At 43.6% G+C, this 23,787-nt stretch overlaps 2 protein-coding genes across 10 annotated transcripts; one reads left to right on the forward strand and one right to left on the reverse strand.

Annotated features, from left to right (window-relative positions):
• Positions 1-1,593: 1,593 nt before the first annotated feature.
• Positions 1,594-12,413, reverse strand: ugl (ureidoglycolate lyase). Its single transcript, XM_070912942.1, has 15 exons — positions 12,383-12,413; positions 8,044-8,165; positions 7,742-7,960; positions 7,499-7,589; positions 7,334-7,410; positions 6,342-6,452; positions 6,169-6,228; positions 3,672-3,828; positions 3,378-3,576; positions 2,930-3,008; positions 2,736-2,828; positions 2,551-2,623; positions 2,378-2,445; positions 2,067-2,191; positions 1,594-1,765 (listed from the first exon to the last, which is right to left on the reverse strand). Exons 1-15 carry the CDS (start codon positions 12,411-12,413, stop codon positions 1,594-1,596), a joined length of 1,677 nt encoding a protein of 558 aa, XP_070769043.1.
• hars (histidyl-tRNA synthetase) lies at positions 11,938-23,054 on the forward strand. 9 transcript variants are annotated; one of them, XM_070912935.1, is made up of 13 exons: positions 11,938-12,078; positions 14,432-14,521; positions 15,254-15,373; positions 15,464-15,559; positions 16,522-16,647; positions 16,762-16,869; positions 16,960-17,058; positions 17,292-17,385; positions 20,460-20,587; positions 20,742-21,021; positions 21,100-21,209; positions 22,068-22,214; positions 22,360-23,054. In XM_070912935.1, the coding sequence occupies exons 1-13, from the start codon at positions 11,989-11,991 to the stop codon at positions 22,417-22,419; spliced, it is 1,548 nt and encodes a 515-aa protein (XP_070769036.1). In that variant the 5' UTR covers positions 11,938-11,988; the 3' UTR covers positions 22,420-23,054. The 9 variants fall into 9 exon arrangements, with proteins under 9 accessions (XP_070769036.1, XP_070769035.1, XP_070769037.1 ...); XM_070912934.1 differs by having other exon boundaries at positions 20,742-21,014; positions 21,093-21,209; XM_070912936.1 differs by having other exon boundaries at positions 16,522-16,587; positions 20,742-21,014; positions 21,093-21,209.
• Positions 23,055-23,787: the final 733 nt, after the last annotated feature.

Below are 23,787 nucleotides of genomic sequence, written 5' to 3' on the forward strand. Positions count from 1 at the left end.
AAGTATAGGCGGTGATTGGAACTCTGGGAAATCTGTCTTTAGGGCCACCTCCAGGCTGTCTGTGTGTAACCTCCGTTTAGCCCACGAAGAAGAGACGGGGGGGGGGGACGCACAAGACCTGAACACCTGAGCCGAGGTGCAGCTACCGCGCAATATTCTTTGTGCATTAGTGTTCCAGTGATACAAACAACTAGGGAAGCAGGAGCACGAAAGTAAACAATGCTTGTGACAAGTCAAACTCGTAAGATGCAAAGTCAAAACTCTTTAATGTCCCAGTTTTGATTGAATGCCTGTTTTGTCATTCTATCTCATAATTTATACTTAGTATTTTTGATTTACGAGACACATGAGAATTACTGTCAGAATTTTTTTTTTTATTAATTTAAACTTAATACACAACATAATTGCATTTACAAATGTAATAATTGGGTGGGGCAGATGATGGAAAATAGAATCACAGGAGAGAAATAACACTGGTTGGAGCAGATGACCTGCTTGGGGGGCTGGGTCGTGGCTGAGGGCGGTGACTGTATATTTGTGACATCACAACCTCACAGAAGTCCTGACGGCTGGTTTAAAAGGCACAGTGTCTGAATACGTGTGCGTTTTGATACTTTCCCAGTATTCATACAGCACAGAGAACTGCTTTATAATCAAACAAGACGTGGAGATCTCACTTCCTACAATATGGGACCTTTTAAAGCTCCTCATCCTCGTAGGTCCAGGTCCCCTGAAAGTCCCTTTTTCCTCATATTCATATGTACAGGCTTGCACAGCATACAGACAGTACATACACAGGTTAATTTACGACAGAATATAAAGGCATTCATAATAATAAATGTGTATGCATGCTCACATACAATACCTTCTTGATTGTTTTGAATATTGACAGTCGCCAGCGCATGAACCCTGTTGTCGCTATTAATCCTGCCTTACAACCAGGTCTGGACAACCGATCAGGGTAATCAGGGGCGTCTTGATCCCTCTCTTCCAACCGTTCTGCTTCACACTCCGATCCAGAAAGGTGGAGCCTTCTGTAGAACGCCCTGGTTTGTACGTGGAGTCCACGTGATTGGCCAGTTACGTGCTAGCTAACCCTGATTGGTTGTTTGATTCAGACCTGGTCCAGTTTTTTTTAAAAGACTACAACATTTGCAGGTGCTCAGAGACACTTTTTTTTTTTAAAGGAACCCTTCAATTAGATATTATAGATGTTATTTCAACCAAAATTATAATTCAATAATATTGCAGACTGTAGCTTTAATGCAGGACCGCCTTTGGTCTGAACAGCCACTTGAAGGCCTTCAAGCTTTACTGGTCTATGAGTAAGGACTTTAATGCTGTTATACTTTCATGCTGCATATTCACGTCCCATTATGCCAGCATACAATTTGTAATAAGAGTTACTATAACTGCACTATTGATGTCATATTCAATGACTATGTTTGGGTCTCTGGGAAGCTTATTTATTCAAATGTACTCATATATTCAACATGGCTGCACCCAAGGATTAGTTTCATTATCAATTCATCTTATTTTCTTGAACTGATCGAGTGTTGAGCAGAGAACAGGAAGTGGTCCTCAGATGGGCCTTCACAGTTTGGGCTGGGGCATGTCTGCGTCCAGGTCCTCCACCCGTCCAGAGGTCTGGGAGTGGAGAAAGGTGTGGTCCTGATTCAAGTAGGTGGTGATGAACTCGGGGAAATGCCTCTTCAGGACCACCTCCAGGAGCATGTCTGCGGCTGTGTGTAACCTCCGTTTAGCCCTGAAGAAGAGGCAGAGGGAGACACAAGACCTGAGCGCCCGAGCCGCAGTGCAGCTACCGCACAGCATTCTTTGCATGCAAACTTTTAAAAGTGGAGCCAATGCGGAAGTGCCTTAAACCTGCATTCTTTTGAATGACCAGCAGGGGTCATTAGAACCTCAGAAGCACATATAGAGTCAGTTTCTCAGGGTTTAGAGGCATCCGCACGACGGGTGACGACTTTCAAATAAAAAGCTCACAAACTCTTGGACCGGTGTCCGACGGGAGGGTGTCCACGAGATGTTTTGGGGCGTCCACTCACCTAACGGAGAGGCAGAGAGCGCCGAGCTCCACCGTGACCTCGTTGGTGAGGTCGGTCACCAGCCGCCTGCTCACCACCCTGCTGTCGTCCTCCAGCTGAGTCTGGTGGCAGATCCACTGCCACACCTGACACACACACACACACACACACAGACATACACAAACATGGGGGTCATTGAGGCTTTACAGTTCTGGTTAACAACACAAGTCTATATATAAGTATTTAAATTTAAAGACAAGCTTTATTAAAAGCCAGCTTCTTACTCGGAGCGATAATGTCCTACACGAACACCTAAAACCTCCTAAACCCACCTGTGATCTGGAAATCTCTGCTGTGGCTGAATCTTCCACCTGGCCCCTGTAGAAGAAGTGGCCCTTACCTAGGAAGCAGAGCATAGTCCAGACAATAAGTTGCTCAGTTCCTGCCCCGCCTCATCCATCCTGTCTGCCCCCAAAGACGAAGGAGAATGTGTGGGCGTACGTACCTGATAGCCAGGCATTAATGAAGAGGACACCAACTGCAATGTTATACTTCAAACCATACAGGGTGACCCCTCCCTGAGGAGGAGCAAAGACACATCAAAATATACTTAATTATTAGAGACTAATGAAGCATGTCCTGTTTAGTGGTTTGCAAGGGATTCTTCTGCTATTCAGTTCCAAGACAGACCGAAGGCATGGACAGCAAGTCGTCGGCAGTCACAGCGACGTCACATCGGAGCCGGCGGAGCTGGTTGTCGCCTTCAGTGTGGAGCTGGAAGAGCTGGAAGAGGCGGAGGAATGACCGTGAAACACAAGAGTCCATTGTTAGCCACTCTGTCTCTGGAGAAAGCTTTGGGGCGTGGCCCACGATCCAGCGCTTACCCTCTGCATGGGCTCGATCAAGCCGAGATCGTACACCATGAAACCGTCCACGCCTGCCTCGATCTCGAGCAGCTTCAGTCTAAAAAAAAAAAACGTGGCGGGAGGAAACGACGTCAGAGCAGTCGACATATTTCTATTTCAAAACGCAGTAGTAGTTTTTAACTACTTTACATATAGTTCGATAGATTATTCCAGTGCTTTCCAACCACTTTGGAGGTCAAGTTCTGCTACTAAAATGTAGATAACCATTTTTCTAACTTTTCTCTCATCTTTGCTGTTTCTTTTTTTTTTTGATATAATGCATATTTCTTTCCTTTTTGGACCATTTGTGAGGTATGAAGGGTCTTTGGCGGAACGACGTAGGCAAACCCGGGAAGTCAGCGTCGCCCCTGGTTGACCTCGACAAAAAGCCAACAGGATTTTTTTTTTTTACCAGTGATGTTCCTACCTGGTGACAGTAGCCAACACTCTCCTGTGGGAGTCACCGAGCGGGTCCTGAGGCAGCAGCAGGGCAGCCATGCCTCCTGTGGCCAGCGCCCCCCTCCGGTGACACGTCTGAACCAACAGGTCCATGTAGCTGCGCAGAAAACGCTTCTCCATGTTGACGTATTTACTGCGGTCGGGCAGCAGGAAGGCCCGCCGGTGGCCTGGAGGACAAACACACGACTGCAGTGAGACAGACATTTCATGGACAGGGTTCATGGACGTCGGGGGCGGCCAACAGCCGGAACGTCTGGCTCACCAAACTTATTGACAAAGGAGGCTGAATAATCCCAGATGCCACAGTTGAGTCCCGCCGAATGGTCACGTAGCTCGTAGAGAATCTCCTCCATCTCGAACGCGGCTAACACATTTTCAATCAGCACCGTCGCCTTGATGCTGCCCTGTGGAAGGCCCAGCTAGATGCACACACACACACACACACACACACACACACAGAAACACAAATTCACTTAGACACAACTACACAGGAGGGATCATTTCATGCACATTATTTTTACACTACTGCTGGCGATAATCAGGGCAGTCATGAATGTTAAAAAAGAGAATTACATTTTGTTGATTTCACGAAATGGCAATTTGAAAATGGGGAAGTAAAACGCTGCTTTTCTTTCTTTTTTTTCCATTTGCCGTCTCCCATTTTGCTTTTTTCCACGATGTATGTAAATGAGGAGGTGTGGCCTAAAAAGTTGTTGGGTGGGCTTGAAAGAATTTGTGGGGGCAAAAGCAAAAGGATAAGTGGTAATGCACTCATTGCACACTCACACGGCTCTGTCCAGCGATACATTTGTGGGGGGAAAAAAATAACCACCACACGTATCCGTATATTTTTATTCTGGGACTCCACTAGAGTAGCTTAGCATGATTCACAGTTCAAAAAAGTCCTTATATATCTTCTCCTGGCCCTTCATGCAGCCCCCTCAGTTCACCGTCTGTCTGAAACAAGCCGTGTGAGCTCCTGTCTCTTTAAGCCCCCCCCCCCCCAAAAGCCCACTTTCTTCTGATTGGCCGACCAGGTTCCGGAAGTCTTTTGGAAGAATTTCCAAAGGCAAACTGTAAACCTAACGTTACTAAGCGACGTTGACATAAACATAAACATCCGGTCTGTGCCTGGAGCAGAGATACCATATAAGGACATCCGGGCCTATCTGACATCAGATAGACCCGGCGGTTGAAACAACTGAAACGGAGCGTTCAGAGCAGTCTGCAGCCTGAGCTTTTGCCTCACAGGGATTACTTTGACGTAAGTTTTCCTCATTATTTACAACGTTTAGTATGAATATCCGACATTGTAACATTATATATAACAGAAAATAAGGAAAAGGCATAATAGGTCCTCTTTAAAATGTGTTACTGGCAAGATACAAGCAGAGCATTAACATTCACTCAGCTCCTACGACAGTTAACTCTGCCTTTCATATCATTTCCAGGGAGCTGGCTTCAATTATTCTCTCATGCCGGGAAGTGTTTTTTTTTATTTCATAGTCCCCACTGTGTTCCTGCCACTGCCTCGGAGCAGGTCTAATTATGCGACTTCATACTTCATGTAATTGCTTTCATTTCATTTCACCATCCAGAAATCTCTGGTAATAAGTTATTGTTAAAACCTAACCTTTGGCCGTTCTCGTCCCTCATTTGACACATAAAAGCTGACTTACTGCTCTCACCTGATTACTGCAGGGGGGTGCCTGCCCTATAAAAGTCCGTCCCTGACTGAGTGCTGGCTGTGGCTCTTTCAAAATGAAGGGGCGAACAGTCCTCTACTACGTCCTCAGGGGGCATGCTGAGAACGGAATACTCTGCCGGTCTTGGATACAACTATCTGAAGACTTAACGACTTCTGAATTCATTTGGGCCTTTATTTGAAGCAGGCTTATATTAGCGACAGGCCTTTATTTGTAATTCCCTTTGTTTGATAAGTATATATAAAAACGAATAATTGGGGTTTAAAAGGAATCCGGAAAAAAAACCAGAATCAAAACCTGATATCAGCACATTCAGAAATAGGTTGAAAACGCACCTTAACAATGGAACACAAGCCAACAACCACTCAAATGTTGATAAATGAACTATATAATTTAAGTTTGTTCTTTGCATGTCCCGAACAATATCTAATTGAAGGGCTCCTTTAAAAATGTGTGTCTGTGAGCACCCGCCCCCTTTGTATTTTTGGTCTGAAATAAACAACCAATCAGGGTAATCAGGGGGCTCTGCGTTGTGTCTTGATCCCTCTCTTCCAACCGTTCCAATTCGCACTCCGATCCAGAAAGGTGGAACCTTCTGTAGAACGCCCCTTGTTTGTACAGAGTCCATGTGATTGGCCAGTTACGTGCCAGCTAAGCCTGATTGGTTGTTTGATTCAGACCTGGTCCAGTTAATACAAAGGGGGCGGGTGCTCACAGACACACATTTTTTTTAAAGCAGCACTTCAATTAGATATTGTTAGTGGCATGCAATGATCAAAACTCGTCATTTCAACCAGAATTATAATCAATAATATTGCCTGCTGTGGCTTTAATTGCATCAGAATAAACTTCACCTCAAACAGTTCATCAATTTGAACAAAAGGAGACATTCCAGTGAATCAAATAAAAACCGAGCGACCAGAGCTAATTGTAACTGCAGCAAATGATTTTTTGTTGAAAAATTGATATGTGGAAATGATATGGTTTCATCATCAGAAAAAACAAAAAATACAGGGCATAAGCGCGCCATAACACACTGACACACGTGCAGACCTTCTGCTGTGTCCAGACAAATATCCTATTCCACAGTCTGGCCTCCATGAAGCTCTCCACCTGGGAAACAAAGGAGGAACAGCAGAGCTTCGTGTTGGCTATATTCATGTTACGCAAATCGTCTGTCTGCTTGAGTAATTGTGTGTGTGTGTGTGTGTGTCTGTGTGTGTTACTTTGGAGAGGTAGAAAAAGGGTCCACTCTCGTTTTCAAACAGTGTCCTTCCACAGTGAAACATGAGGAGTCCAAAGTCAAAGAGAGGACCAGGAGCCTCCTTCCCCTCCACCTGACAAGCAGCCACAGAAGAACAGAGATTTTTTTTTAATGTATGGACTACTTTCTTTTGATTCATCATGTAGTAATTTAGGCTATAACACGTCAAAATAATAATGACAAATGCCCATCACAAGTTACCACAGCACCAAACTGATGTTAGAAAACTGCATATTTTGTCTGCTGGCATTCAATTTACATTAATATGAATATTAAAGTAACAAAGCAAGTAAATTCTCACATTTTAGCAACTAGAACCAGCAAATGTTTGGCATTGTATTGAAAAAAAAAATGTACTCACCAATTAATCAATTGTTTCAGCACAAGGAAAAATATCGACCCCCTCAAATAATACACGCATTCCTTGAGCCAGTAAACAACAGTGAATATTCTGGATTTTTTTTATTTTTTTTATATTCTGTTTATTCAGGTAATGATTAAATTGAATGTTCTGTTCTGTTCTCCACACACACACACACACAATGTTATTGGCTAAAAAGCTGTAAAATGTAAACGTATTTTGTACAAAAATACAAGAATCAGCTTATAAAATCCCCCCCAAGTGGCTTAAACCTCATCAGTGTAACTTTATTGAAGCCCCCGTGTCACTTTTTTTTTATGTGATTATAGTGTATTTTAAATGAATCTGATGGCAGGCAGTTGCTAACACCTCGTCTTCTTTCATTCCACCACAAGGAGTCGCCAAAGTCCCTTTTCCAAATCCTACACACATGGGGCTTTAAATCCAGAGCGCACATTCACATTTTTTTCCCCTCAAAATCAAACCAGCGCAGGTTGATTTACATTCAACCACTTCAGCTACATGTGGATCCAAACCTGCACTGAATGAATAAAATACCTGCGTGAAGTGAAGAAGAGGAAATGCTCAACTACCATCATGTTGTGCTCCACCATGTTCCAGGCGCGGGGACGGAGCATCAGCACCGGAGCCTGAGATATGTGTGGAACGTCTGGAATATTCACACAGACATTCTTGTCCATGCACAGTAACGTAGCTGTAACCAACATAAGTATCGGTTTTTAAAGTGGACCACTTACTGGGGAACTGGTTGTGAGCCGCCTTAACAACATTGTGAATGCCTTTGATCTGGTTGCGATATGTAGGGCAGTTCCCGTCGTCAAAGTCCACCTGCCAAGAGCAAAGAGAGGATTTCAACGGAGTCTACGGCGGCGCAGCAGAGAAGCTATTTGTGGTTGAAAGTGCCAGCAGAGAGGGAAAAAGAGGGAGCGACTTTCCCACTGTCGATGGGGACGGTCCAAGAACTCGTTCACTCGTGGTACCTGTATGCCTTGTGCTGGCGACTGGAGAGCTTTAATGAAGCGCTGGGTATCGCAGGGAGCAAGATCCCCAATGTCCACGTGTCTTCTCTGGAGCCTCGGGGGGACGGGGAGCACCCTCCAGGCTGGGTCTCTCCTGATATGTGTGGTACTTTCGAGAAAGCTTGGCAGGTCACCTGAAAGGTCCAAGTGGGCCTTCCTGGACACTCGCAACCGCAGGACCTGAGCAGAGTGGAGCAGATGCCTCACTGAACGAGTCTTCCAACGTGTTAAATAAAAAAAGGGTCTTTTTCAGCCGCCCCTACCTGATCCACCGCCTCGTCAAACGTGGAGATCAGCTCACGGAGGAAGAGAAGGGAGTCTGTGGTGAGAAGCGTCTCGCAATCTGCCTCGAGACCTGAGGGCGGTGGGGACAGCTCCACGCCGACTGGACCCTGTGGACGAAAAGAGTCCCCACATTAAGAGTCTGTATGGTGTGCGTTTGTCAAGGTCGATCTCCATATTCGAAGAAAGGTGCTCATTTTAGGGGCCCCAAAAAGAGAGAGAGAGAGAGGGGACCCATACGAATTCCAAATGGATGATTTTATCACAAACAAACGTGAGGACTCATTGTGAATAAAACATACTGGAACTGGATGCCTCAGCGGTGCAATGTGCAAAAGTTAGAGAACGTTATAACTTACATAAACCTGCTTTTTTTTTTTTGGCCACTTGGGGCAGTGGAACCAGCTGTCAGCACAACGCCGACATATTAAGGCCTTATAAAGTCACTATGGCCAGCATCCAACTGAAATGGAGCAACGTTTTGCATTCACTTTGGAGTCGTGTTTGTGTCCACCTTGATGAACATTCTCTCCCTCTCTTAGCTCTGTTTGCTAAGCAGGTAGTGTACAGTGGGTTCAGTGAGCTGAGGCGAAGTGCAGCGAGTTGGTAATAATTGTCCGCGGGTTCGTCACTATGACTGACCCTGTTCGCATTATAAGTTGGTTTTTTGAATGGGGTTTTTGTTTTTTTACGTTTCGTTCTACGACATAAAATGCGCCAGTAGATACCCCCGCTCGAGAGGTTTTTACGTGAAAAGGCGGTTGCTAATTTGATCCAGTCCAATAATGCTTTTAAATCCGTATGTGCGAATGAGGAGCCAGTGTTAGTTCAGATATTGTGATGTGAGTCATGATTTCAGTGCATTTCATTTCCACTGCGGGAAAAAAAAATATGAAAATGATGACGATGGGATTTTTGAAACAAACACGTTCCCTTACGGAGAATATGTGTTGTGACACATTTGACCTTTATTTTGCACTGTTTGCCATATTGCGATTTCAATCGTATTTCGATCAAATATAGTTATTCTTTGATTCAAGCAGCGTTGTATTTGGACCCTTTTCATGCTTCCTGAGGCTTGCTTCAACCATTGCGGGATTTGATGAAACCGCTCCCCAAGTTCAAAGTCCACCGTGCAAACACACTGTTAACGCCTCCTCGCATTGTAGTTTCTTGCCATCACACCATAATGTTGCATTCTTTGCAGTCCGTGACGCCTGTTTAGCTGCAAAAATAAAGTAATATTGTGATACTCACGGACATGTTGATGCCAGGTCTCTGTTCGCTCAACCGAAGTGGACTTTGGTTTTGGACTGACTTTGGTCACTGTTTGAACAGGAAGGATGTTTCTTTGTATGTAGAGTTTAAAGTCCTATATGTGTAGCTTCTATATGTTGACATTTGAGGCTATTTAAACACAGTGTGCCCTATGACAGCAAATACCATATATATATATATATATATATATATAGGTGATTTGAGAAATATTTGTGATTGAAATCTCAAACTTGGATCCACCAGTCCTCAGTATGCGTTTTACAGTCCACTACAGTCCGGTTCTAACCTTTCTCAACCTAGAAAACTAAACAAGCCTAATGACTCTTAGTATTCTTCTTGTTTTCATTTTTTTGTATCAGTTTCTTTTTTAAAATGTAACTACAAACATTGGTCTAAAGCCTAACTTAGCATTTTCAAACTCTGTAAAAATATAATATATATATACATACAGCCGTGGCCAAAAGTTTGCTGCCTCAGTTTTTATGATGGCAATTTGCATATACTCCAGAATGTTATGAAGAGCGATCAGATGAATTGCAAAGTCCCTCTTTGCCATGAAAATGAACTTAATCCCACAAAAAACATTTCCACTGCATTTCAGCCCTGTCACAAAAGGACCAGCTGACATCATGTCAGTGATTCTCTCGTTAACACAGGTGAGAGTGTTGACGAGGACAAGGCTGGAGATCACTCTGTCATGCTGACTGAGTTAGATAACAGACTGGAAGCTTTAAAAGGAAGGTGGTGCTTGAAATCATTGTTCTTCCTCTGTTAACCATGGTTACCTGCAAGGAAACACATTCAGTCATCATTGCTTTGCACAAAAAGGGCCTCACAGGCAAGGATATTGCTGCTAGTAGGATTGCACCTAAATCAACCATTTATCGGATCATCAAGAACTTCAAGGAGAGACGTTCAATTGTTGTGAAGAAGGCTTCAGGGCACCCAAGAAAGTCCAGCAAGCTCCAGGACCGTCTCCTAAATTTGATTCAGCTGCGGGATCGGGGCACCACCAGTGCAGAGCTTGCTCAGGAATGGCAGCAGGCAGGTGTGAGTGTATCTGCACGCACAGTGAGGCGAAGACTTTTGGGGGACGGCCTGGTATCAAGAAGGGCAGCAAAGAAGCCACTTCTCTCCAGGAAAAACATCAGGGACAGACTGATATTCTGCAGAAGGTACAGGGATTGGACTGCTGAGGACTGGGGTAAAGTAATTTTCTCTGATGAATCCCCTTTCCGATTGTATGGGGCATCCGTCAAAAAGCTTGTCCGGAGTAGAAAAGGTGAGCGCTACCGTCAGTCCTGTGTCATGCCAACAGTAAAGCATCCTGAGACCATTCATGTGTGGGGATGCTTCTCAGCCAAGGGAGTGGGCTCACTCACAAGAATATATAAAGAACGGTACCAAAACATCCTCCGAGAGCAACTTCTCCCAACCATCCAAGAACAGTTTGGTGGCGATCAATGCCTTTTCCAGCATGATGGAGTACCTTGCCATAAGGCGAAAGTGATAACTAAGTGGCTCGGGGAACAAAACATCGAAATTTTGGGTCCATGGCCAGGAAACTCCCCAGACCCTAATCCCATTGAGAACTTGTGGTCAATCCTCAAGAGGCAGGTGGACAAACAAAAACCCACGAATTCTGACGAACTCCAAGCATTGATTATGCAAGAATGGGCTGCCATCAGTCAGGATGTGGCCCAGAAGTTGATTGACAGCATGCCAGGGTGAATTGCAGAGGTCCTGAAAAAGAAGGGTGAACACTGCAAATATTGACTCTTTGCATAAACTCAATGTAATTGTCAATAAAAGCCTTTGGCCATTATGAAATGCTTGTAATTATACGTAGTATACCATAGTAACATCTGACAAAAAAGATCTAAAAACACTGAAGCAGCAAACTTTGTGAAAACCAATACTTGTGTCATTCTCGGCTGTATATACCTCTCCTGTGGAACTGGCTCCCAGTTTGGGTCCGGGAGGCAGACACACTCTCTACTTTTAAGAGTAGGCTTAAAACTTTGTTTTCTGATAACGCTTATAGTTAGGCTGCTATAGGCCTATGACTTTCAAAGTAAAATAATATACTATGTATAGTTTTATAGTGGGATATACTAAAGGTTTATCCCACCCAAATAGTACTTTCTGTCCAAGTACTCATAGTTTTGAAGGTTTATGTCACCTAAATAGTATTTACTGTCCAAGTACTTTCACGGGGTGAAACGTCATGATTGACTGTGGTGTGCTCGCGATTGGGTCGGGCGGGTGTATGGGCGGGACCTCGCGCCGCAGCGCCACTCGCTGATCGCCACTGCGCAGACTCTGGCTCCAAATGACGTCACCAGCGCAAGTTGGCAGCGTCCACATCCGGGATATGTTGGCTTCATTTTTGCACAGCGGGAGGAAGTGGAGACGCGTCGTCCGTCTACGGTCTAAAGCCTAATTTGTATTTAGCATGTTGAAACTTAAAAAATAGAAGAGTTTTTCTGCTTATCTAGTGACTGAAAATATTGCTACATACCTTCACCGGGAAGTGTTTACTTGAGGTTGTTACGTGTTTCCGTATCCGCTTTACGCCACCAGTCTGACAGCTGTAGGTTTACTGGCTGGAGGTGTGAGTAGCGGTGGGCATACATTAATGAAAAGCCATGGAAGGTAAGACACAGATTCAAGAGGCAATTAAAATCCAAGGTGAAGTCGTTCGGAAGTTAAAGTCGGAGAAGGCGAGCAAAGACCAGGTCAGTACTCAGATTTAGCAGTGAGCTATAATGGTGATATTAAGGCAAATTCTTAACATGCGGTGAACAGCATGTCCATTGGCATTCAGCTAGCTAGCCAACTTCATTCGTACTGCATAGCTAACTGGAAATCCCCAGACCATACGCCGTTTAACTTTCTGTCAAATTATTGCGGCTTTTAGTACATCACTTTCTGCTTTATTATGAGTCACATCTTTAGCCGACTTAACGTTGCACTATGTCCACTAAGTTGTCTGTATAGCGTAGCTACATCATTCACTGGAAGACACAGAAATTAGAAAACGTCGCCCGTTATACTGTAAGTTGCGGTGCATATATGTCAACATTAAATTGCTCTAACGTTTTTAGAGGAACAGTAACGTTAGGTTTAAAAAGGACATGAGTGCTAGCTTAACGCACTGGGACCACTAGCTAGCTATTTGGCCTGCTATCAAACCGGCTGCTTAAGTTGAGAGTGCACATTTTCAGGTGGAAGGGATTGTTTGTCAATTTGATTCTTCTAGTGTTTTCATTTTAGCTGAACCGGATAACTGCTAGCTTGAAGTGAAACTGAAACGGAGCGGCTAACCAACCCCGTCCGCTGACCGCCCTCCGTCGGTCCGAGTCGAGTTAGCTAGCTAGTGCTAACATAACTCCTTGGGATGGAATTGACTGTAGCTAACTGTTAACGTAGATAACCGGCTCAAAAACCACATATAGTACATTTTATAAGCAAAGGCAAAGGGGCGTTTGTAGACAATTCGTGTAAACTGTAACTTTAAGCGTGTCTACCTAAAAAGGACAGCTGATGCAACAACACAGGCAGATTTTATCAGAAAAAAATGTCAGAGGCTGTATGTCGTGAACCTCTTGATTTTAAGGGTGTCATTTTTTTTCTGATCTGATTTTCTGTAAGCTTTTTCTGTGTCCTCCCTGTTTTGTCCAAATTCGCTGCTGTTATGTCAGGGTCATACCGTGTCACTGAGACCCCTCAGAGATTTTACCACCACCAACATCACCACCAGTGATCGCATGTAGTCTAACCTAACTGAGCAAAACAAGCAAGTGAGAGTGGCCAGTCCTATGGGACCCCCCCCCCCAGCAGACATGCCTGAGTAGAATATTGTCTGTGCCTGAGTAGAATATTGTCTGTGCCTGAGTAGAATATTGTCAAAGATTTTAAGTAAACTGTACTACCAATCTGATCAAGCCTTTGATAGAGTGTTGCAGGGATGATGTATTTCCGTAGGCCAACCTGGAAGTTAGCATCCTCCTGGTTATGATACTTTTTGTTCAGCAAGATAATCTTCACTAATGAACACCACTTTTGTGATTTTTGAAGCGTAAATGGAATCGCCAGAAGTAAAAAGCTAACGTTAGGCTATAAAGGAACTACAGCACAGTCTCATTACTTCGACTTCACCACCGCTAAGCTTAACTTTTAAGATAATATAGGTAGATACAGATATATAGACAGATAGATATAGAATATAAACACAACAAGAGATTTGAGATTTATCATTCACTTATACATATTATAAAAAATTGACTCCCATAGCCAAGGTTTTAAATGTAAGGAGCTTTAAAATGCTAGACACACTAGAAACACTAAACACTGATTTGATACTAGGATCAAAGAACGGGACCCTGTCTGTCTGTCTGTCTGTCTGTCTGTTTGTGTGTGTGGGCTGCGTTGTGCTGGCTGCTTTGATTGACTCGGTACATCTCATGTTCTATCTTCCACGCTGTGATGATGATGATGATGCTGCTGCGTCATGCCCCGCCCTCCCCTAGTGCTAGGGTTGCTTACCACTTTTCTCCTGTTATTCCTACCTGACCCTGGATGACCTTGGCCCGCCTCGCCCTTCATCATCACTATCTGGGGAATCCAACCCTCCTGGACGTTTGTGCTCAACTCACTTCCTGGCTCTCCGTCTACTGACTATGTGATTGGCTGCTGTGGCTGGCCCTGGACGATACCACCTGGACATTGCTGTAACCATGACGCACTCCTGAACTTTTGCTTGTCCAATTTCCGGACTTATTTTCCCCCTTGTGCTGTGGGATGAACGTACTGGGCATGTTGGGTGTTCGCGCTTGTTCTGGTCTGGCGGGCTTTCGGACTGCAACGTGTGCCGGATCTCTGCGTTCTTTGACTGGGATCACTTTGGCTCAGGTAGGCCTCCGGTTGCTGTGTGATAGTGTGTGTTTGGCAAAATTTCTTGTAACAAACCATTATCTGTAGTTTTCAAGTTTTTGCTTGCTGTTTTGTTGTTGACTAATGCAGTATGACACTTAGAAAACGTCTACATTATCTTATCTCCTGGTTTTTGTGTGTGTGTGTGTGTTGCAGATTGATGAAGAGGTAGCCAAACTGCTGGAGCTGAAGGCTCAGTTAGGAGGGGATGATGGCAAACATCAGTTTGTCCTCAAGACAGCAAAGGTAAATACTTTACATACAGAGCAGTCACTTCTTCCTGCAATCTCAATCTCCCTGCTAACAGCTACTGACTGCAGCGTCACGGTTGCCCCGCACCCAACACTGCTTAACCAAGAACTTGAATGCTTAAATGTGAAAATGGTGGGATCTTAACTCCACCTTAGTTTGGTCCAAGCTAGTGTTCAATTCAATTTTCAATTCTGTTTTATTTATATAGCGCCAAATCACAACAAAAGTCATCTCATGACACTTTTACATATAGAGCAGGTCTAGACCGACTCTTTATAATAGTATTCACAGAGACCCAACAGTTCCCACCATGAGAAAGCATGGACCATATTCGCAGGTTGCAAGTCGTATAAACGTAGGGAACCTGGAACACAGCAGCACGACATGATAACAGCATTCGAGCTTCCCACCCTGAGCGTGGCGTCGGAGGACAATGGCCGCTGTGTGAATATGGTCTGTGGTTTTGAGTTGTTGTTTTTTTTATCACTGTTGATCTTTTATGACCATAACTCGGTACCCCAGATTATTTCCAAACATTTTTTTTTTTAATTTTCATCATCAGTTAACATGAAAAATGACAAAAACACTGAGACAGTTTATTCACTACTTCCCCTGCTGATGGACGCATGCCCAATTCACATGCTCTTTTTGAAACATTTCAAAAGTTTGGGTAAAGTTCACTTTGCCAGTCAGATTGGAAACACAGCTCATGTCCTTCTCTGTCAGGGAACGAGGGACTACAGCCCCAAGCAGATGGCCATCAGAGAGAAAGTCTTCAACACCATCATCGGCTGCTTCAAACGCCACGGAGCGGAGACCATTGACACACCTGTTTTTGAACTAAAGGTAGATTTTTCTCAGTACACGTGTGCATGAATGGAACATAAACATTCAAACATGATGAAGATACGTTTGTTATCTCCCTGTGGTGCGTAGGAAACATTGACAGGGAAGTATGGTGAAGATTCCAAGCTCATCTATGACCTCAAAGACCAGGGAGGAGAGCTGCTGTCCCTCAGATATGACCTCACTGTATCCTTTTGAATGAAACAATTTATGCTTAACTCAAGGCTTTTTCTAGATGTTTTAACTGCACCTCATGGTCTTTTTACCAGCCATCTGCTAAAGTAGACATTGAGTTAAGATTATTTTTTTCATTTTTCATTTAACAAAATTCGCCGAACTTCGCAAATTCAGTGCTGCAGGCATGACATATTTTTCTTGGCCAACCCGGAAGTTAGCATCGCCCTGGTTCCCTCGACAAAAAGTAAATAATTTTGGATTATTGCAGAAAATAAGCTCTGTGGCAAAACAAAAGTTTATGATGCTCACATGTTTTGTTCAGCAAGATAATCTTCACTAATGAACACCACTTATATGATGTTTGAAGCGTAAATGGAATCGCCAGAAGTAGAAAGCTAACATTAGGCTATAAAGGAACTACACCACGGTCGCGTTACTTCAACGTCACCACTGCTAAACTCAACTTTTAAGAGAATATAGACAGATACAGATATAGAGTATAAACACAGCGAGGCTGTAAAGGCGGACTAGTGAGTAGATGACTTTCCGTGTTCGGCATGAAGACGTTTAACGTCCGCGACAACCTCTGTAGTCTCATTTAGCCGCTTGTTAGCGACTGCCTTTTTTAAGACATGTAAAAGCTTCAAAATTCACGAGTGGGGGGTATCTACTGATGTATAAAATGAGCAAAATTATTATTTAAATCAGTAAATATCTTATCCCCAAGTAAGTAAACAACACCAAAGAAATTGAAAATGAAAGCTACGACGGAACGTAATTCCATTTTTCCAAGGTTACATTTTATTTAGTTTTAGTCCCGTTTTTTTGTCATGAAAAAAAAAGGTCATCAACGAATACTTTTCATCAGAGTTTCGGTTGACGAAATGATCACTGCTACATTAACCACCAAATTTCGATTGCCTCCATCAAAGCAAAGAGCGGCGTGTTGTCCTTGACCTGCGCTCGTACAGGTGCCCTTTGCCCGCTACCTGGCGATGAACAAGATAACCAACATCAAGCGCTACCACATTGCTAAGGTCTACCGCCGTGACAACCCAGCCATGACCCGCGGACGCTACCGGGAGTTTTACCAATGTGTGAGTCATCCTCAAATACATGTCTTCACATGGCCGATTTGTTAGATCATTTGCTAACTTCACTTTTTTGAATTGTCTGCGCTACTAATTAATATGTGTGTGTGTGTGTTTCAGGATTTTGACATAGCGGGGCAGTATGACGCCATGATCCCAGATGCTGAGTGTCTGAAGATCGTCCATGAAATCCTCAGTGCGCTGGACCTCGGAGACTTCCGTATCAAGGTTCGATCACGTCCACCCAGTAACACTCGAAACACGAAACTTGCAGGCAAAACATCGGCAGGTGTTTATAACCACGTCCTCCTCTTCCAGGTCAACGACAGACGCATCCTCGACGGGATGTTCGCCGTGTGTGGCGTTCCAGATGACAAGTTCCGCACCATCTGTTCAACAGTGGATAAGCTGGACAAGGTATGCAAACTTTAGTGCTGTTCACATACGGAGCTTTGCAGTTCCAGACTGAACTCTGCAAATCCTCATACTCATGTGGAACCTGTTCGCTTACAGACGGTTTAGGTAGCTGTGGATGGTGCTCTACAAAGTCAACTATTGTTTCAGATTAAAACCTTTTTATAGACGAGGGTTATGGCTAGTGGGAAGTTGACCCCGTCTCCTCATGCCACTTTCTTTTGTCCCAAACGTAGATGCCCTGGGAGGACGTGAAGAAGGAGATGGTGAATGAGAAGGGCTTGTCAGAGGAGGCTGCCGACCAGATCGGGGAGTACGTCAGTATGCAGGGTATGAGACGCTCCTCACATTCTCACATGGTGCGAGTAAGGCATATATCCGTTCAATCCACAGCAACTCCCAACATCCGTTAACAGCGTCACTGTCCTCAGACCAGGCTGTTCTGTCAACAGCAGAGACCAGATCAGTGGTGGAAAGTAGTACATTTATTCAAGCATTGTACTTAAGTACAGTTTTGAATCACTTCGACTTACCTCAGTATTATGCTACTTTACACGTAGATTTCAGAGGGAAATAGTTTTTTACTCCAATACATTTATTGTATTGTAGTTACTAGTTTGCTGATTTTCAGATTTTACACTCAAAACATATGATCAGTTTATACAGTACAATGCATTGCTACAGATGAAAATAGACAATAATATATAAAATAGATCAGAATCAGAATCAGAAATACTTTATTGATCCCCGGGGGAAATTACACAAGTTACAGGTGCTCCCCAAGAGTAGAAAAGTAGCTTAAATTTAGAAATGAGCTGTATGTACAAATAAAGATATAAAAAATAAAATGTATACATTTACAATCTTTAAGTGGAAAAAGATATATATATACAATAACAATGTACAGTCATGGAAAAAATTATTAGACCACCCTTGTTTTCTTCAATTTCTTGTTCATTTTAATGCCTGGTACCACTAAAGGTAAATTACCTGAAGAATACAATGAACACGACAAAAAATGCAGCTGATTACATAATACTTTATGTCCTATTTGACATGCTTAAGCTTAATTGTATTCCCAGGGTATATAAGAGGCCATTTCATGTCATAAGCAGCACTGCACATGCAAAGGCCTGGAGTGGTTTCCTGCTTACATTCAAGCCGTAGCACAACTCAGAAGTTGTCAGCTCTCACATAATGCCTAAAACAAAAGAATTATGTGAAGCCACAAAGGCAGCCATCTTGGCACTGCTGGAAATTGGCATGAGTGAGAGACAGGTAGCCAAAAAACTGAAGATCTCCAAGACAGCCGTTCATTACACCAAGAAAAAACAAGCCGAACATGGTACTACCAAATTGCTAGCTGGTCGAGGCAGGAAACGTCTTTCTACCCCACGAGATGACCGTGCACTCACCCGTTCCTGTGTCAGGAATCGTCGTCAGACCTCAAGGGACCTTAAAAATGAGTGGGCACTGTCGAGAAATGTGACTTGTTCGGCAAGGACAGTTCGAAACCGACTTCTTGAAGCCGGTCTGAAGTCACACAGGGCACGGAAGAAGCCCTTCATCAACGAAAGGCAGAGGAAGGCCCAGTTACTCTTTGCTAGGGATCACAAGGATTGGACTGTTGATGATTGGGCTAAGGTTCTCTTCAGTGATGAATCCAATTTTGAGTTGATGCCCACTCCAGCCAACTTACTGGTTAGGAGGAAGCCTGGAGAAGCCTACAAACCAGACTGTCTTGCCCCTACAGTAAAACATGGGGGTGGATCAGTGATAATCTGGGGTTGTTTCAGTATGGGTGGAACAGGGCAAATGCAATTGTGTGAAGGGCGAATGAAACAGGTCATGTACAGGGCTACTCTTGAAAACAGTCTTCTTCCATCAACTGGAAAACTCTTTCCTGCCTCGAATGACTGGATTTTCCAACAAGACAATGCCCCTTGCCACACGGCAAGGTCAGTTAAAGCCTGGATGGAGAACCAGAACATTCGAACCATGCCGTGGCCTGCTCAATCACCACATCTAAATCCAATGGAAAACCTGTGGAAAATCATCAAACTCAAAATGGAGAACCACAAGCCCAAAAACAAAGCAAATTTGTTTGAATTTGTGCAACAGGAATGGGCTGCTGTGACAGCAGAACAATGTCAGAAGCTGGTGGAGAGCATGCCAAGACGCATGGCTGCAGTCATCAAAAACAATGGTTATGCAATCAAGTACTAACTCCTGTGTGTATCATGTGACTAAAACAGACAGAAAAGAAAACATGGAATGCCTAAAAGCACTGTTTTTGGCACTACAATGCCATAGCTATTGATGTAAGAACTTAAGTGATTTTGGTTATTATCAAGAAAACCATGGAAAATGGCTAGATATCAGCTCTTAAATTAAACTCTTATGAGCTATTTTTGTTGTTATCATTATATTTGTCCAAACAAATGTACCTTTAGTGGTACCAGGCATTAAAATGAACAAGAAATTGAAGAAAACAAGGGTGGTCTAAAAAATTTTTCCATGACTGTATATACATATATGTGTATAGATATATATATATATATATATATATATATATGTGTGTGTGTGTGTGTATATGTATATGTACATATATGTACCTGCAAAGCAAGTAGTAGCACTCACCCTGTCTATATACTGAAGTGTCCCTGCAGCCTGGTGTACGTCAAGCCAAACTAAACAAGCTCTAACACAGAGGACTGCTATTCACATTGAGAATCTTGAGCATGGGACGGCGCGTCATTATGTGAACGCAAGCCATGAGATTTCCTCATGGGGAGGGGACATTGTGAACAAACTGTTACGCAGTGAAGGCAACTGGATTTATACACTGAACACAATCCGTATGGGTTAAGTGAAGAAATGTTTGTGTGATTTATGGTTGTTCTATGATGTTTCCTAAAATGTTTGATAGTTTCTATGATATTTTTATGATATATATGTATATGTGCTGTGACATGGCATTGGCTAGGTCAGTGGTTCCTAACCTTTTTTTCTCAAGGGACCCCTATTTTATCAGATTATTTTTCCCTTATATGTTTAGGAACACCATTCTATCCATATCTGTATTATGATTTCTATTATTATTATTATTATTCTATGATCTCTATGACTTTATAAAACAAAATAAGATATAAACATCCGAAATATGTCGCAACGTTAACCGCTGCACCCTTTATTAAAAGCTCTTATTATAACTGTGATTATATGGTGGTTTTAGCTAAAGCTAAAGAGCCAGATATTTCCCTCCAGGAGCTGGTGGAGGCCAAAAACAGAGCTAACAGTGAGAGAATATTGGACTTGCGTTGATCAGGTGGCACTAACACCACTCCACCACATGAATGCTGATGTTGCTGGATGAGTAAATAGGCAACTTGTTTGTGTTGTAGGTGGAATGGACTTAGCAGAGCGCCTCCTGCAGGACGAGAAAATGTCTCAGAGTAAACAGGCCTGCGCCGGCCTGTCGGACATAAAGCTGCTCTTCAGCTACCTGCAGCTCTTCCAGGTCACAGACAAGGTGAGACATGCTGTTATCCAAGCATCCCATAATACTTAGCACTCCTATGTTTACTTTCTCTTCACCATGTTACTATAACTGTCTCTGTTCCACTCTGGGTACTTTTTCTTGACTTTATCTTTACTCCACTTTTTCGCACCCCGTCATCCTCCAGGTGGTGTTTGACCTCAGTCTGGCCCGGGGTCTGGACTACTACACAGGGATCATTTATGAGGGGGTTCTGACTCAAGCAGGCGTGGCCTCGGTGTCCACTGAAGCCCAAAACGGGGCCCCCGCAGAAGAGAGCGTCAGCGTGGGCAGCGTGGCCGGTGGGGGTCGATACGACGGCCTGGTGGGCATGTTTGACCCCAAGGGCAGGAAGGTGCCGTGTGTGGGCGTCAGCATCGGTATCGAGAGGATCTTCTCCATCTTGGAGCAGAAGGCCGAGGTAAAGTGTTTCAAACTGTGTTCCTCAAGTTGAAGTGTTTTATATCGGTGTGTTGATAACACGGCGTGTGTTGTTCAGGCCTCAGCAGAGAAGGTCCGTACCACAGAGGTTCAGGTCATGGTGGCGTCTGCTCAGAAGAACCTGCTGGAGGAGAGACTCAAACTCGTCACTGAGCTCTGGAATGCTGGCATTAAGGTGTGTGAGAGTGTTTCATATGTTCTGTATTGACGCCCTTTCTTTTCATTTGTTCCAAGTCCTGTTTTGCCTGTTAGCTTCCCGTCGCTATGTTAAAATCAAAGTCAAAGATCTTGGTCCCGGTCCTCAAAGCTGGGAACACGTGTGCATATTTATGGGGAAGGTCATATGACCTGACACCACCACATATCGGATTTAAAAAAAAAAAGACAACCGTTTGTGCAAAGTTAGCTACGACGTTAACTAGCTGACAACTAGCTTACCGTGTGTTACATTAGCTTGATGTTTCTGAGGCGAAACAATATTGACAAAAGAGTACTGATGCCTATCGTTTCAGTACAAGGATGCAGGTTACTCTTAATAAATGAAGTTATTCAACGGTAAGATGACCAGCTGATCCCAGAGCTGCGCAGGAGAACCCATCTAATAATCCGTGGATGTTCAACTGCTGTTGAAGAAAGTCTATCACTTTCTTCCAGCTGTCGGTCCTTCGCGCTGCACGTTAGATTGTAAAACTGATCAGATATTTGATCAAACGTCCATCAATGCGCCACATTCACACTTCTGGTGTGGACAGGAAGTTAAAAGACAAAACAACGGAGTCGGAGCACTTGACGCTGAAAGGTGTAAGGTCCATAGCAAGCCCTCTCAACCATTTTGTCATATGACCGACTGTATAAGCAAGGGATATTAATATTGGATACAAGGAAGTGCATTTATCCCTTGATGGGTGCCACATTGTAACGATACAATACACCATGGTGAACTTATTTATCTTCAGCTGAGCGGATAACAGTGGAACAGTGGCAAAAGCACAGCCAAACTGAATGCTGCTTGTGTTTTTGCGCCTATATCCAGGCTGAGGTGATGTACAAGAAGAACCCCAAACTGCTGAGTCAGCTGCAGCACTGCGAGGAGTCCGGGATCCCCCTGGTGGCCATACTGGGGGAACAGGAGCTGAAAGATGGAGTGGTCAAACTTCGCGTGGTGGCCAACAGAGAGGAGGTACGCTCTTCTGTGTTGCACACTCTTTCCGCCTCCATAAACTGGTGTTTGACTGACACTAACGTGCTTTGAGTTTACAGTGGTTAGACCTTGGTTGCAGGACTAACCTCGCCGTCTCCTTCCCTCTCCGTGTCTTCTCCCACAGGTTGATATTTCCAGAGCAGACCTTATAGAGGAGATCAGGAGGAGGACCTCGGAGGCCTAAGCCGTTCCCTTCTGGTCAGCCACAACCACCAACCATCACCCCTGATTGCTTCAAACGCAGACACACTGCAGAATCTTGTACGGAATTTCTTGTCTAGTCCTCTATAGATTATGTTGGACATCACGCAGCCCCGAAAACACACACACACACATCCAACGGCATTTCCAAAGCAGCCACTTAGACTGGTGTTACATGGAGCGTGGGCTGCTCATGTTGTTAACAGAGCAGGCAGCCAAAAACAATGAAGCTAACTAAAGTGTGTTTAACATGATGCGTCTCTTATAAGGGGACACCGTCATCTGATAACACCATCCAGGAAATATGCTGCAGTGTGTTTTGGATTATGTCTGAAAGGCATGTACTCAACATTGTATAATAGTGTGCTGAGGAACGGATCACTGATGTTACTCAAGCTAATTCAAGTTCAAGAGGTCAGCGTGTCTTATTATCCATCCATCCATTATATTACTTGTCCAGGACCAAGGACGAGACACCGTCAAAGAGACATCCGCTTTCTATCAGATGACATGCTGTAGTACAACAACTAAACAAGTTTCTACCTGTATCAAACATGCCTGTACTGTCAAGTGTCTGAAATAAACACATTCATCATTTCGCTCTGTACTTAAGAACAACCGCTGTGTTGGCTGTGATATAAAGACACTAGTTACAATGAAGGTCGGCAAATTACACGTTTGTCACTGACCATGGCAGTGGGGTTTTTTTTTTTCCCCTTCCAAGATATTTTTGAAACTTAAACTAAATGGGCGGGACCACTGCCACTGACAGTTAGCTAGTTTGAACTGCTTTATATACAGTTAGATAGTTTAGTCCAGTGGTTCCGAACTCAGGGGTCGGGCCCCTCCAATGGGTCACAAGATAAATTATTAATGGGAAAGTTCTTCAAACACATTTGTTTTCAGTTTTTGGACTTTTCTCTTATTGCTTTTTTGGTGAAATATTGGATAATTTGAATACTTGCCGAAGTCTAGAGGAGAAATTGTCTTTTTGGTTTAACAACTCCGACATCTGAAACATGAAGAGGCCCCAGCTAGACACTACTTTATTGCACCTGCCAAATGACTGACAATCACTGGTTTAATACACTGTAGTCTAAATTTAAAGTGCCTTTAAAGTTTATAAACTTCCGAAAATCTGTAAATTTACTAATTACTATATCTGTCAAATACGTGTCGTAGAGTAAAAGTAGAAAGTCACATAAAATGAAAATACTTTAAAGTACAAGTACCTTCTTGAGTGAATCTACTTAAGTTCCACCACCACCGGTTCTCTTCTACAACCCCATCTTAATGAAATGAATGAGGATGTTTCAAAAAACACCACAAACTACAGCCTCAAAAAAGAACA

This window comes from Enoplosus armatus, chromosome 10 (genome assembly GCF_043641665.1).
Source record: "Enoplosus armatus isolate fEnoArm2 chromosome 10, fEnoArm2.hap1, whole genome shotgun sequence".
Lineage (NCBI taxonomy): Eukaryota > Metazoa > Chordata > Actinopteri > Centrarchiformes > Enoplosidae > Enoplosus > Enoplosus armatus.

What these genes read in the sequence shown, in the direction of transcription:
- hars (XM_070912933.1), top strand. Translation starts at nt 14,144, where the DNA reads ATGAACGTACTGGGCATGTTGGGTGTTCGCGCTTGTTCTGGTCTGGCG. An exon ending in TTGTCCTCAAGACAGCAAAG is followed by an intron (nt 14,522 to 15,253) that starts GTAAATACTTTA and finishes CTTCTCTGTCAG; the next exon opens with GGAACGAGGGACTACAGCCC. An exon ending in ACCGGGAGTTTTACCAATGT is followed by an intron (nt 16,648 to 16,761) that starts GTGAGTCATCCT and finishes TGTGTGTTTCAG; the next exon opens with GATTTTGACATAGCGGGGCA.
- ugl (XM_070912942.1), bottom strand. Translation starts at nt 12,413, where the DNA reads ATGCACCGCAACTTACAGTATAACGGGCGAC. An exon ending in CGCCAGCACAAGGCATACAG is followed by an intron (nt 7,590 to 7,741) that starts GTACCACGAGTG and finishes TGCTCTTGGCAG; the next exon opens with GTGGACTTTGACGACGGGAA. An exon ending in CCTTTTTCTACCTCTCCAAA is followed by an intron (nt 6,229 to 6,341) that starts GTAACACACACA and finishes TTTGTTTCCCAG; the next exon opens with GTGGAGAGCTTCATGGAGGC.